We start from the raw sequence: 12,156 nt of genomic DNA, 5'->3' as shown, positions 1-12,156 counted from the left end.
GGACAATATGTAAAAATGATGAGTCAGCAACAAAATTGGTTTTTTAAAAAAAGTCAGCAAGGATGGTCTATAAAAATCAGCAAGCCCCAAGCCAGAATTCATCAGAATTAAACCAGTATCCTGAAACAGTGTTGCATGATGCCATAGACATTATCCTCAAAAGCTATCCTATTATAACTTAGAATGATATCCAGAGGACTAAGGTATCTAATGGATATTATCTATAGTAAAGATGTTGAGTGATGAAAGGTTAAAGGAAAGATTTACAGCGTATTGAGAGCAGGCTGTCATTTGTAGACTCATAGCCTGTTTCAATGACTGTTCTACAGCCTCTGGCGAAGTAAATGCTAGAGCCACTTGTCTTTATTCCTTTAACTTCCAATATATGACCGAAGGATCCCACATCTACAAGAGGGAAATTACTAGACAATGCAGAAAAGGTCTTCAGAGATAAATGAACATTCTGCATTAATTTAAAGGCCACAAATAGAATGATGGAGAGTACTATTTTATAATGTCAAAGTTCAAAGGCACTTTTCAAATGTCTTTTTTAAAGAAAATCTGACCTTTCTTTCTTCACTTCTTTCTTTCTTTATTATCAGAAAGTTAGCCAAGGGCAGTCTGGGCCTTGGGTCATTTCATTTTGACATGGGAGTTCTTTCAGCATTAAATATAATCAGAAGATCAGAAATATTTAACTCTGCAGTGGCCAAGAGGACACATCCAGTAGCATAAAAAAGAACAACGCTGAAGTGCAAGGATTTCAAAACTTGTACTTTAATAACTCCATAAACCTCCTCCCCTCCATATATGAGGGAGAACTTAATGAGGCCATGACTAGCTAAAGGAATGAGTATGAATACACATTTATTCCTAATGTATTTCACATTATTTTACGTGAAAATTTTAGAAAACAGTTTAGTACACCATTAGTAACTCTCAAAGTATCTTTTTTAGGTGTAGATTAGCTGACATTACATATAGCTGGGGACATAAATATGTTTTCATGAAAACAAAAACCTCTTACAAAAGTACCCCTTTTCCCTTTTAAAAGGGATAGTTTACAGACGGCAAAATTTAGTGTATAGTTCTGCAAATTTTGACCAATGCAGTCATTCAACCAGCACCACAGCAGGATGCAGAACAATTCCATCACATCCCCAATTTCCCTGTGTCCCCTTGTAGTAAACCCTCTCTCCATCTCTAGCTCCTGGAAGCTACTGATCTGCTGTCTATAATATTGCCTTTTCAAGAATGTCCTATAAATGGAATTATACAGTATGTAGCAAAGGCCTCTTTTAAATTTCATGCACTGGATAAAAATTGAAGTAACTAAATGAAGTGTCGATTTTAATGTACTGATTACTATTTCCCGAATTTGAGGCAACAATAGGATATATAAAATCAAATTACCCTTGAATATTACATCTTGAAGCAGGTAGTACCCAGCCAACCTTTTGAATATATCTAAAGATCTTTAGGACTTCAATTTCGACATATTGAATCAAATCTCTCAGTGCTGGTTCTGAGAATTGTTTTTATCAAGTTCTCCGAGTTTGATTCTGATTGATCAGCCAGATTTGGGAAACATTAACCCAACAGACATTCACTATATGAGATTAACTCCCAGCCTGTAAATTATGTGTGGCAATAGGATTAAAGTTTAGAGGTTGGGAGAGTTTTATCTAGGTGACCTTGTCCTTAGATGTGACTATGAATCTTACTGCCTGCAGAACCTTTAAGAAGTCACGTAAACTTCCTGAACCTTGGTTTTCTCCCCTGTCATGCAGGGGTAATGATGCTGACTTCATAGGATTATTTAGGGGATTAAATGCATATCAAGCTTTTGGATAGAACCTGACACACTTAGCACTCAGTGAATAGAAGCTGTTTATCTTGCTGGAATTGGTATCAGTATTAACATCATCATCATCTTGCTGTCATATAAATGCTTTACTTGTCTTTCTCCAGATTTCTGCATTTTGGTCAATTTCACTATTTTTTAGCCCTTTTTCTAGAAGTGACCAAAGTAAACAGAATCCATTTTTGTAGCAGCCGAAGTAGTGTTCAGGGCAGTGCAAAGCTAAGAGAAATTCACTGACTGTCCCCAACCCTCACTTTTACCTCAAAGATACCAATGGGAACAAAAATGAATTACTGTATTCACTCTTTCCAAATATATATATTATTGGCCAAATATAAGCAAACAAAAGGTAGAAGAGAAGTAAAGGGCCAGAATAAAGCAGAAAATTAGGCTGTCTGTGTAATTAGGGAATATCTAAATATTGACTTCATTTGTTTGCAGTTTTATACTGCAATGTATACACATGTATTTTTCAACTATAGTTTGTCAAAAATTTTTATTATTGAAGTATAGTTGACACACATAGGCAACAGTTTTTATTTAAGCTGTGAAACATAGAAGAGTGATGATATTCAGCTGCACTTGCTGATCTAAAGAAAGAACTCCTTTCCTCACAGAATTACACAATGCTGCCAACACCAAGGACCAAAGACTAGGTGGCTAAAGACAAGCCTGAAACTCACAAGCCCTACCTGTTCTCAGCATCGGCGCTGCACTTTGGGGACATCAATTCAAAGGATTTGGTAAACTTCACCACCTGCCACACAGAAAGACATAAATCCAAATCAATTAAAGCTTTCTTGCAGCTTAAAATAATGCAATAAGCAGCTTTCATTTTTATAATGATGATTACAATAATTGGAGATTAAAGAGCAATTTTAAGTCGAGAAATCTCACGAGACAGAAGAAGAAACTTCTATCTTACATTTTGTATTTTATGTCTAACATGGCTTACATTGCCAAAGTTTTAATACATTTTACTAAATATGTATATCTGTTTTTTCAAGTTTTTATCTAAATTCCAGTTAGTTACTGTGCAGTGTAGTATTAGTTTCAGGTGTAGAATTTATTCAGAATTTCCATATAAACACTGTGCTTATCAGAACAAGTACACTCCTTAATTCCCATCACCTATGTAACCCACTCGCCTCCCTTGCTGGTAACCATGAATTTGTTCTTTATAGTTAAGAGTCTGTTTCTCGGTTTTCCTCTTTTTTTCCCCCAATCATATGTGGAATTTAAGAAACAAAACAAACATAGGAAAAAATTAAATATATACATATATATGTTTTTACTTATTTGAGAGAGAGAGAGAGAGAAAGAGAGAGAGAACAAGTGGGGGAGGGGCAGAGAGAGAGGAAAACACAATCTGAAGCAGGCTCCAAGCTCTGAGCTATAACCACAGAGCCTGATGTGGGGCTTGAACTCATGAACCATGAAATCATGACCTGAGCTAAGTCCGACACTTAACTGACTGAGCCTCCCAGGCACCCCAGCTATGTATATATTTTTACAATGAGGTGTATACTATCTTGTGGTAGTCTGCCAAGGGATATCTCATTTGAAAACATTAAAAAATTTTTATTGCCCTTTGAATAATCTAATCACTATCCATGGAGAAGAAGGTAGAGACAAAATACCACTCAAAAAGGATGCCCTCCATCAATTCCAGGCTCCTGAAGTTGCCTCCCTGGTTTACCATTGTTCTCAGGTGAACATTTTGTGGCCACCCCCCACCTCTGCTCCAAGGCTAAAGAAGAGAAAGCTATCTTCTTCAAAGATCTTCCCTAATGTGGACACTTTCCTCCTTCACTTGTCTCGTGAAACTGGCATACTCGGTGCAAGAACCTGGTCAAAACTTAATACATTGAAAGAAAATTATGGACACAGAATATGTAAAGGTAGATTTTCTTATTATTAGCTACTAATGAGTTCTTACTATAAACCAGGCTGTACATCAGAAGCTTCTTGGACTATTTAAGTTCCTTATTACAATTCCATAAAGCAGGGATTTTTATTCTCAGTATATAGAGGAGGAAACTAACCCATAATTTTTAAGAAACCTTCTGAATTTCACACAACTAAATGAGGCACCTGGGATTAAGGCAAGTCTGCATGATTCTAGAGTGCCAGCTCTTTCAACAGCGCTAAAAATGTTGAGTGGGAAAAGTACCATTTCTGGCCCTCTTTTGACAAGCTGTACCACATGATAGAAAAACAAGTCCTTTATACTGAGAGGAGTCATCTGAATGTCACTGGATGCTTCCAAGGTTGACATTTAGATTTGCCTTAGCCAGGTGCAGTCATGCTTCAAAGGCTTTTTAAATTAACCACTTATGAGGAATTGATGGGCATCTGCGAAAATGATCTGGAAACTGGGAACAGATTAAATATTAGAACAGCTTTATCAGTGAGGTAATGAACCCAAACTAAGAAAATGCAACATTAGGGAAAAGATAAAAGAAAAGAAAAGCCCATCACAAAGAAAATTGTATGTGACTCATTGAACGCAGGGCAGCGACAATAGACCAACTACAAGCGAATACCCTTGACAACTACAGAGCACATTTCTTTTCATATGCCAATGTGAACTGGGCCTCTACAAAATCATTCACTGTGGCCAATTTTATTTGCTAAAAATGGCCACAACAATATCTCTCATCCTACACTCTTTGCTACAATATGACCCTGCCATCTTCCTACCAAGTGGTAGGGTCTATGTTCCTCCCCCTTGAATCTAAGTGGGCTTCTGACCACTTTGACGGTTAGAGTATCTAGAATGCATGTCATGTGCTTCCTGAGATTGTCATAAAAGCCAATGCAGCTTCTGTATTGCCTGATGGAATATTTGTGCCTGGAGACCTGAGATACCATGTAAGAAGTCTAACTGCACTAAGGCCACTATGCTGAAAGGGAGCCAAAAACCACAAAGAGAGGCCGTGTGTAGATGCTCTGGTAAGCAGCTCCAGTCTTTAAGTCATCCCAGCCTAGGAATCAGACATAGGAGTGAACAAATGTAAAGTTGATTTCAGTCCCCAGCTATTAAGTCATCCCTGATCTCCATGTTTTCCCAACTGTGGCCCCAGATAACCTGAAAAAAAGAAAGCCAGCCTTCTGATATCCTCTCCAGATTCCTGATCCATGAGATCTTTGACCATAACGTGATTGGTTTAAGCTTCTAAATTTTGGGTTTATTTGTTACACAGCAAAAATAACCAGAACATTTATCTCAACTGAGGACTTAAACAGAAACCAATCACTTGGAAATCTCCATCCAGTTGTAATACTCCGGTTTCACAAGACTTAGCAAGCCACAAAGAAACTATTTCCTATCACCAGATAATAAATCCCTCAAACTATACCCCAAATAATTTTTTTTTTACAAATAGTTTATTGTCAAATTAGTTTCCACATAACACTCAGTGCTCATCCCCAAAGTGCCCTCCTCCATGCCCATCCCCCCTCCCCCCCTCATCCATCAGTCCTCAGTTTTTGTCAGCATTCAAGAGTCTCTCCTGGTTTGCCTCTCTCCCTTTCCCCCACCATTTCCGCCCTTCTTCTCCCCCTTGTTCCTCCGTCAAGTTCCTCCTAATCCTCCTATACGTGCAAACATATGATATTTGTCCTTCTCTGCCTGACTTATTTCGCTCAGCATAACACCCTCAAGGTCCATCCATGTTGCTACACATGGCCAGATTTCATTCTTTCTCATTGCCATGTAGTATTCCATGGTATAGAGAAACCACATCTTCTTGATCCATTCATCTGTTGATGGACACTTAGGCTCTTTCCATGTTTTAGCTCTTGTGGAGAGTGCTGCTATGAACATTGGGGTACATGTGCTCCTATGCCTCAGCATTTCTGTATCCCTTACCCCAAATAATTTTTAAAGTTACAATAATAATAAGGTAAATAGTAGTAGCATTTCATTTCTGTTTGCCTAATGGGAAGTTGTTACAGATTTTAAAACGGGAAGTTAGTCCTCTATCTCTGCTTTGATCACTCCTCATTTGTGATTTCTTTCCATTATTTCACTAGATGACCGAAAATTCTTTTCCTATTTTTGTCATGTTTATGCTATTGCTATGGACTGTATGTTGGTGTCCCCTAAAAATCCATATGTTGAAACCCTAATCTTTAATGTGATGCCATTTGGAAATGGGGTCTTTGAGGGGTGATTAGGTCTAGAGGGTGAAGCCTCATAGGGATTAGTGCTTTTATAAGAAGAGGCAGAAAGAGCTTGCTTCTTTTCATTTTCTCTGGTGTGAGGATACAATGAGAAAGTGTTCATCTAAAAACCAGAAAGACTGCCCTCACCAGGCACCGGATCTGTCTGCCCTCACCAGTACCTTCATCTTGGACTTCTCAGCCTCCAGCACTGTGAGAAATACATGTTTGTTCTTTAAGCCATCCATTCTATAATAATTTGTTGTAGCAGTCTGAACTAAGATAACTGCAAATGTGTATGAGGAATTTTGCAAAATTATGACCAATCTTTTATGTAGGTATCAATGCTTACAACATACTGGTAAGGTACATATTATTATCCTCATTTTACTTAAAGAAAATTAAGGCTCAGAGAGGTTAAGTAGTTTCCTGGACACCATAAAACCAATACCCTGCAGAAATGGGAACTGAACTGGATCAGTCTGATTCTACAGCCCCCACTCTCCCCACTACTCCCTGCTTTTGTAAACATGAGCAAGTGGTATTGTGAGGGTGCCTGGGTGGCTCAGTCAGTTAAGCATCTGACTTGATTTTGTTTTAGGTCATGATCTCATGGTTCATTTCATGAGTTCAAGCCCCATGGGGGGCTCTGCACTGACAGCATGGAGCCTGCTCGGGATTCTGTCTCTCCCTCTCTCTCAGTACCTCCTGTGTTTGTTCTCTCTCTCTCTCTTTCTCTCTCAAAATAAATAAATACACATCCTAAAAAGTGGTATTGCAACACCAAATTATTTGGACATGCCTCCTTCAGAGCCAGAATAGTTAGATAAACTCTGCCTTTATTTATCAATTCTATAAATATACTTTGAGTATACATTAAATGCCTGAATTTGAGTACACATAGACTAAAAGTAGCTTGAAGTAAAATACTTGCCTTAATATAAAACTAATCAAATTGCCAATAAACTATCAACTATTACTGCATTTGAAAATAAAAAAGGAGGTACCTTTTAACTCTCTGACCTGACAGATGAGATTAAACTCTCCAACATTACTAAGAACACTTCATTTGGCTTCCTTTTTACTGTTGATTAGAATACTCTGCAACTCTAAAAGGATAGATATTAATTTCTGAAAAAGTGACAGTAACGCAAATTGGGTTGTAATGAGGGAGTAAGCTCCCCCCCCCCCCCGTGGGCTTATTAAGGATCATTCTGACAAAGCCACATTATACTTGGAAAGGCATGCAAAATTAAAGAATTTATCACAGGTCCTAGAGAGGGGTGCGTGATATGCTCAAAGGGTCACATAAAGTCACCCAAAGCCAAAAGTTTAGTCACTGCAAGCAGAGAAAGAACAGAGCAAGGACCCATGGGTACATGCCTTTATTGGAGTCAGGGATAAAGGTAGCTTGTGGCACCTGGGAAGCCTTTGGATAATTTGAATGTAACTGGACCAACACAGAGAGGAGGGAAGGGGTAAATTGAGAAAGTCATCATGAGGCTTATCCTTTAAACACACATGATGAGGACAAGCACCCAGAAATAGACAATAACTAGGTAAAATTCAAAACAAGCAGGGTGATCAGGCAGTCCAGGAGTCATTAAAGCCACAAAGAACAGCTGACAGTACACAAATGAATTTTATCCAAGTAGAAATACAAATGATTTCTGCACAGTAGAAAAGCCCATAGTTACCATTTTATCGTCCTGGATGATAGTAACCATTTTAGAAATCTAACCTAATAATCTTACCCCAGCATTTTTTCAGTGCCTATCTTAGGGCTGACTTTACCACCTCACTTGGTTTCTCTCTTTAATGACTTAAATAAATCTTTGATACACACTTGCTTTAGATTTATGCAAGGGTTAGGTTTTTTACTTTTCAAAAACTGTTCTTTGACACAACAGATACATAAGGTCTGTGTGTATCAAATAAAGCAAGGCACTGGGGCCACATGTGGGAAAGTAAAACAAAAAAAAATCTCTGCATGCATGGAATTTATTTTACAGAAGGGAGCTTAATTTACCCAGATCCTCAAAACTAGTGCTTCCTGGAATAAGAAGTGAACTTCTGCTTTCCACATGTTAAGAAAACAAACCTGGGAGATGCTCAGAGATTAAAAGAGAATAAAGATCTTTAAAAAAACGATTAAAAAAAAAAACTCCACTTAAGGATCACGCTTACAAGAAATGGAACAGAATATCCTGGAATTTTAAAGCTATAAAACTTAGAGAACTAGAATGACAAAGAGAATGGATAAAATCAACGAATACCTCTTGATGAAATGTCCATGTTTGAACTCCTGAAACGTAAAAGAGGACTTTTTAAAACTGCCAAAAGGAAGAAATGCTTTTTTCTAAAATGTTGGAACTTTTAATTTCAATATAAATCATATGCTATAAAGAAAAACAGGGTCAAACATTTCATTTTATTTTATTTTATTGGTTTTATTTTCTAAATTTGTGTTTAATGAATAAAGGGAAAGTCAAGGATTATCTTTCAAATTTAGCACTATCTATCATGGAGAGTACTAGTTTTGTCCCCAGTAAACCAGTCCATGGCGTTCTGATCAAAGTCAGACACTGGATTCATGAACCATAGTGTTGACCATGTGTAATAAGAATTAACCTTACCTAAAGAAAGGTCTGGCCATTGCCTTTAATTGCTGGGAGATAACCTCTAAGCCCTTGGAAAGTCCAGCCTTGATAAGAGTGTCTCTGTTTACCTGGACACCTTAGACCAGCCAGATAGTAACAATGTAATCGAGCCATACAACAGTGGGTGGTAGTGGGTGGGGGGAATGGTGGTGGTGGTTTGGGTCATGCGGTATCAGTGGACCTCTGGAGGGAATGGAGACTGAGGTCAGCTATGCAGGTTGTCAACTAGGTTTTGGTGGTTAAGTCCCAATAAAGACCTCTGGATGCCAAGGCTTGGGTCACCATCCCTGGTTGGCAGTCATCATGTATATTGTCACATATCATTACCGGGAGAAGTTAACGATGTCCTTGACCCCATGGAGACAGGACAACTGGAACCCCATATTTAGAACCTGCCTGGACTGTGCGTATGTATCTCTCCTTTGGCTGATTTTAATCTGTATGTTTCCCCATAATAAGTCATTACCATGAATGTAACAGCTTTCAATGAGTTCTAGGAGTCCTTCTAGCAAATTGTTGAGCCTGAGTATTGGGAACCCTTGAACTTATAATTGGTGTCAGAAGTTAGGGCAGCATTATAGTTTATATTCCCTTACTTTGTACCTTATATGATATTTGATAGCTTTTCATGTCTTTATAAAAAAATGAAAATAATATTGACTAGTCTTTGGTTAAATGTTGATTATCTAAAGCATATAATGTGTACTGGATGACAAAGAGAGATGTGAAAAATAGTAAATAAGTCCTCTAACCTTTAAATAAATTTTAAAGGGGAAAAATTTTAAACATAAGGCTCAGGAAAATTTTCTTGATCAGTTGGCATGATTCCTTTTGCTAAACAAACAATTATAAAATGTATTAAGTTTTTTTCTTTTACCTTAGCTATTAGGAAGCTCAGAGCAAAGCTTTAGTTTCAAAGTTTATCTTTTTGCAGCATAATTTGGTTTTGAGTTTGTTGATTTTATTTGGTTTTGCTTATAACATCTACTTTCTCTTTCTCACTTTTTATTTGAAACTTTGCATTTCATTTTGTCATGTGTTTGGTACCTAATAAGCACTCAGAAAATATTTGCTCACTATGAATTTTTGCATTTTTGCTGAAAGGTGGCTTAAGTGTTCTTCATAATTAATTGAGTAAAAGTATAAACAAAGAGGAGATTAAGTACGTACATACTTGAAAAATGTATAAAGTGAATAAAAATACTTTTACACATGAAATAACATAAGTTTGTTTATGTAACACTAATTACAGTTGAACATTAATATAAAAGAGGACTTTTTGGAGGCATAGATAGGAAAGGATTCTGGAATGGTGGGTAAAAGAAATACAATATTCAAGGGCCTCCAGCTGATAGCAAACAACATAAGAATAAAAGAGAAGGAGGCTTGGATCACATCAAGACAGTGGTCAAATATGAACAGAGCATTAAAACTGTGAGGACAAATCCACTGATCACTGTAAGCCAGATAAGATCAAAAGAGTGGTGAAGCCCCAGCCACAATTCCATAAGATGTATAAAGTTAGTCTGGTTCCAGGTGACCTGGCTATGAAGGGCTCCAAGTCCATTTTAGAATGGATTTATCTCAGAAATCCTAGTCTAGACCATACTGTTGGGAACCTAGGGCTGCCCGTGGAATCTCCTTATGGACTTTCTAAATTTTGGGCAATTTGAGATTAGACTCGCCTGCCCTTGAACCCTCAAAGGCATCAGAATATTGGGCCCTTATAGAGGCGACATACACGTGGGCCTTGGTCCATGCTGAGTACATCAAGATGAAGAGCAGAGAAGTAATACAATTCCAGAGATGCAGACTGATCAGGTCACTTCTCATTCCTCCACCAATTTTTATAAATACAGTTTCATTTTAACAGAGCCCACTCATTAACTATAATATAATCTGTGGCTGCCTTTTGCTCTAACAGTGTAGTTAAGTGGTTACAACAGAGACCACATGGGCCACAAGGCCTACAATATTTACTTAGCTGGCCTTTCATTGAAGAGTTTGCTGACTCCTGGTCTAGAGCCATCTCTGGACCAGGTCAACTAGTTATATTTTGCTACACTGTTAATGGCTGATGATAGATTAATGTATTTATATTCCTATATAATTTAACTATAATTCAGAAAGTAGGTTCCTGGAATCATAATCTTCACATCTAAAACAGCACTATAATGATGGAAACTTTAGGCACTGTGGTAAGTGGAGGCGGATATACTTGAGGACATGCATAAGTCCCAGTTGTCATGGACAGCCCCAACGTTTATAAAGTCTATTGTCCTGAGACCATTTTTAAAAGTGCCTCCTTTCACTTTCAAAATGTATCTTTGTTTGAAAAGCAAAACTCTAGGCAGGCATGCCTCAAACAACTTCTGTATTTAAAAAACATTTATTAAAAATATAACACATTCAAGTAGAAAACTATTTATGGTCAGACACCTGGATTTAAAAATGAAACAGCAAAAAAAAAAAAAAAATCCAGCCAAAATATTTCAAAGCAATTTAATGGGATGTATAGTACCACTGTGGAGATTATGACCAATAAAAAACAGACAAAAGCATAAAAGGAGAGAATAAAACCCATGCTTTATTCTTGACTTGGACCAATGGTATAGTTCTCAGTATCATTAATTTTTTAAAATTTATTCTCCAAATCCAAGCCTGATTTTATAATAGATATACTAAATGAACCTAAATTAAATAAATAAATACCCACATTCACATCCACTAAGTGAAAAGCAAGTTTTCCAAGAGACATATCAGAAGTGGTTTACAGGTCAATGAAACTGAACAAGTTTTCCAGGCTCCGCTGGCTGTTGATCAGCGCTGATTATTGCACCCTGGGGAAGGCAGTACCCATGGCACAGTGAAGCAAACAAAATATCCCCAGCCATCTCTGCCTGTTCTTTGGAAAAGCTCCATGAACAGAAGTCTTTTTGATTTGGATATTTATCAAGCACTACTTGGTCTGGTCTTTTTTTTTTTTAAATTTAAAAACAACTTAAAAAACAAATACTGTGCTCAAATAGATATTCCTGCCACCAAAAAGAAAATGGGAATGATCTAATAATCACGATTTTTTTCATTAGTTTTCTTAATCTGTATTTTTCCACAAGAATACTATTCTACAGGGCAAAAAATTGAACTAAATGATCATCCACTACCATCCTTCTTGATAAATTTCTCCCTTATGCTAAGGAGTATTTACTCTAATCATTTATTCATTCAATCAATATTTATCATATACTTAGTGTGCAGGCACTCTTATGGGCTTGAAAATACCAAGGGGCATAAATCATGTCTTGTTTTGTTTTTGGTTTTTTTTTGCTTTTTTAATTTTTTTTTTTTTTTACAAATAGTTTATTGTCAAGTTAGTTTCCATATAACACCCAGTGCTCATCCCCACAAGTGCCCTCCTCCAAGCACATATTTCCCCCTCCCCCCGCACACCCATCAGTCCTCAGT

The 12,156-nt window shown here is 37.2% G+C and overlaps 1 protein-coding gene across 1 annotated transcript in view; it reads right to left on the bottom strand.

Moving 5' to 3' along the window:
- Window positions 1-12,156, bottom strand: part of LOC120224241 (dual 3',5'-cyclic-AMP and -GMP phosphodiesterase 11A) — a 217,510-nt gene that overhangs the window by 46,261 nt on the left and 159,093 nt on the right. The window contains exon 5 of the mRNA XM_039222485.1: window positions 2,557-2,621. Within this exon, the coding sequence (XP_039078416.1) occupies window positions 2,557-2,621 (65 nt within the window). The remainder of the gene's footprint in view (window positions 1-2,556; window positions 2,622-12,156) is intronic.

This window comes from Hyaena hyaena, unplaced genomic scaffold (assembly GCF_003009895.1).
Source record: "Hyaena hyaena isolate Hyena2069 unplaced genomic scaffold, ASM300989v1 scaffold_1137, whole genome shotgun sequence".
NCBI classification, from domain to species: domain Eukaryota; kingdom Metazoa; phylum Chordata; class Mammalia; order Carnivora; family Hyaenidae; genus Hyaena; species Hyaena hyaena.
The sequence above is the reverse complement of the archived record's forward strand: the minus strand, read 5'-3'. Positions and strand labels throughout refer to the sequence as shown.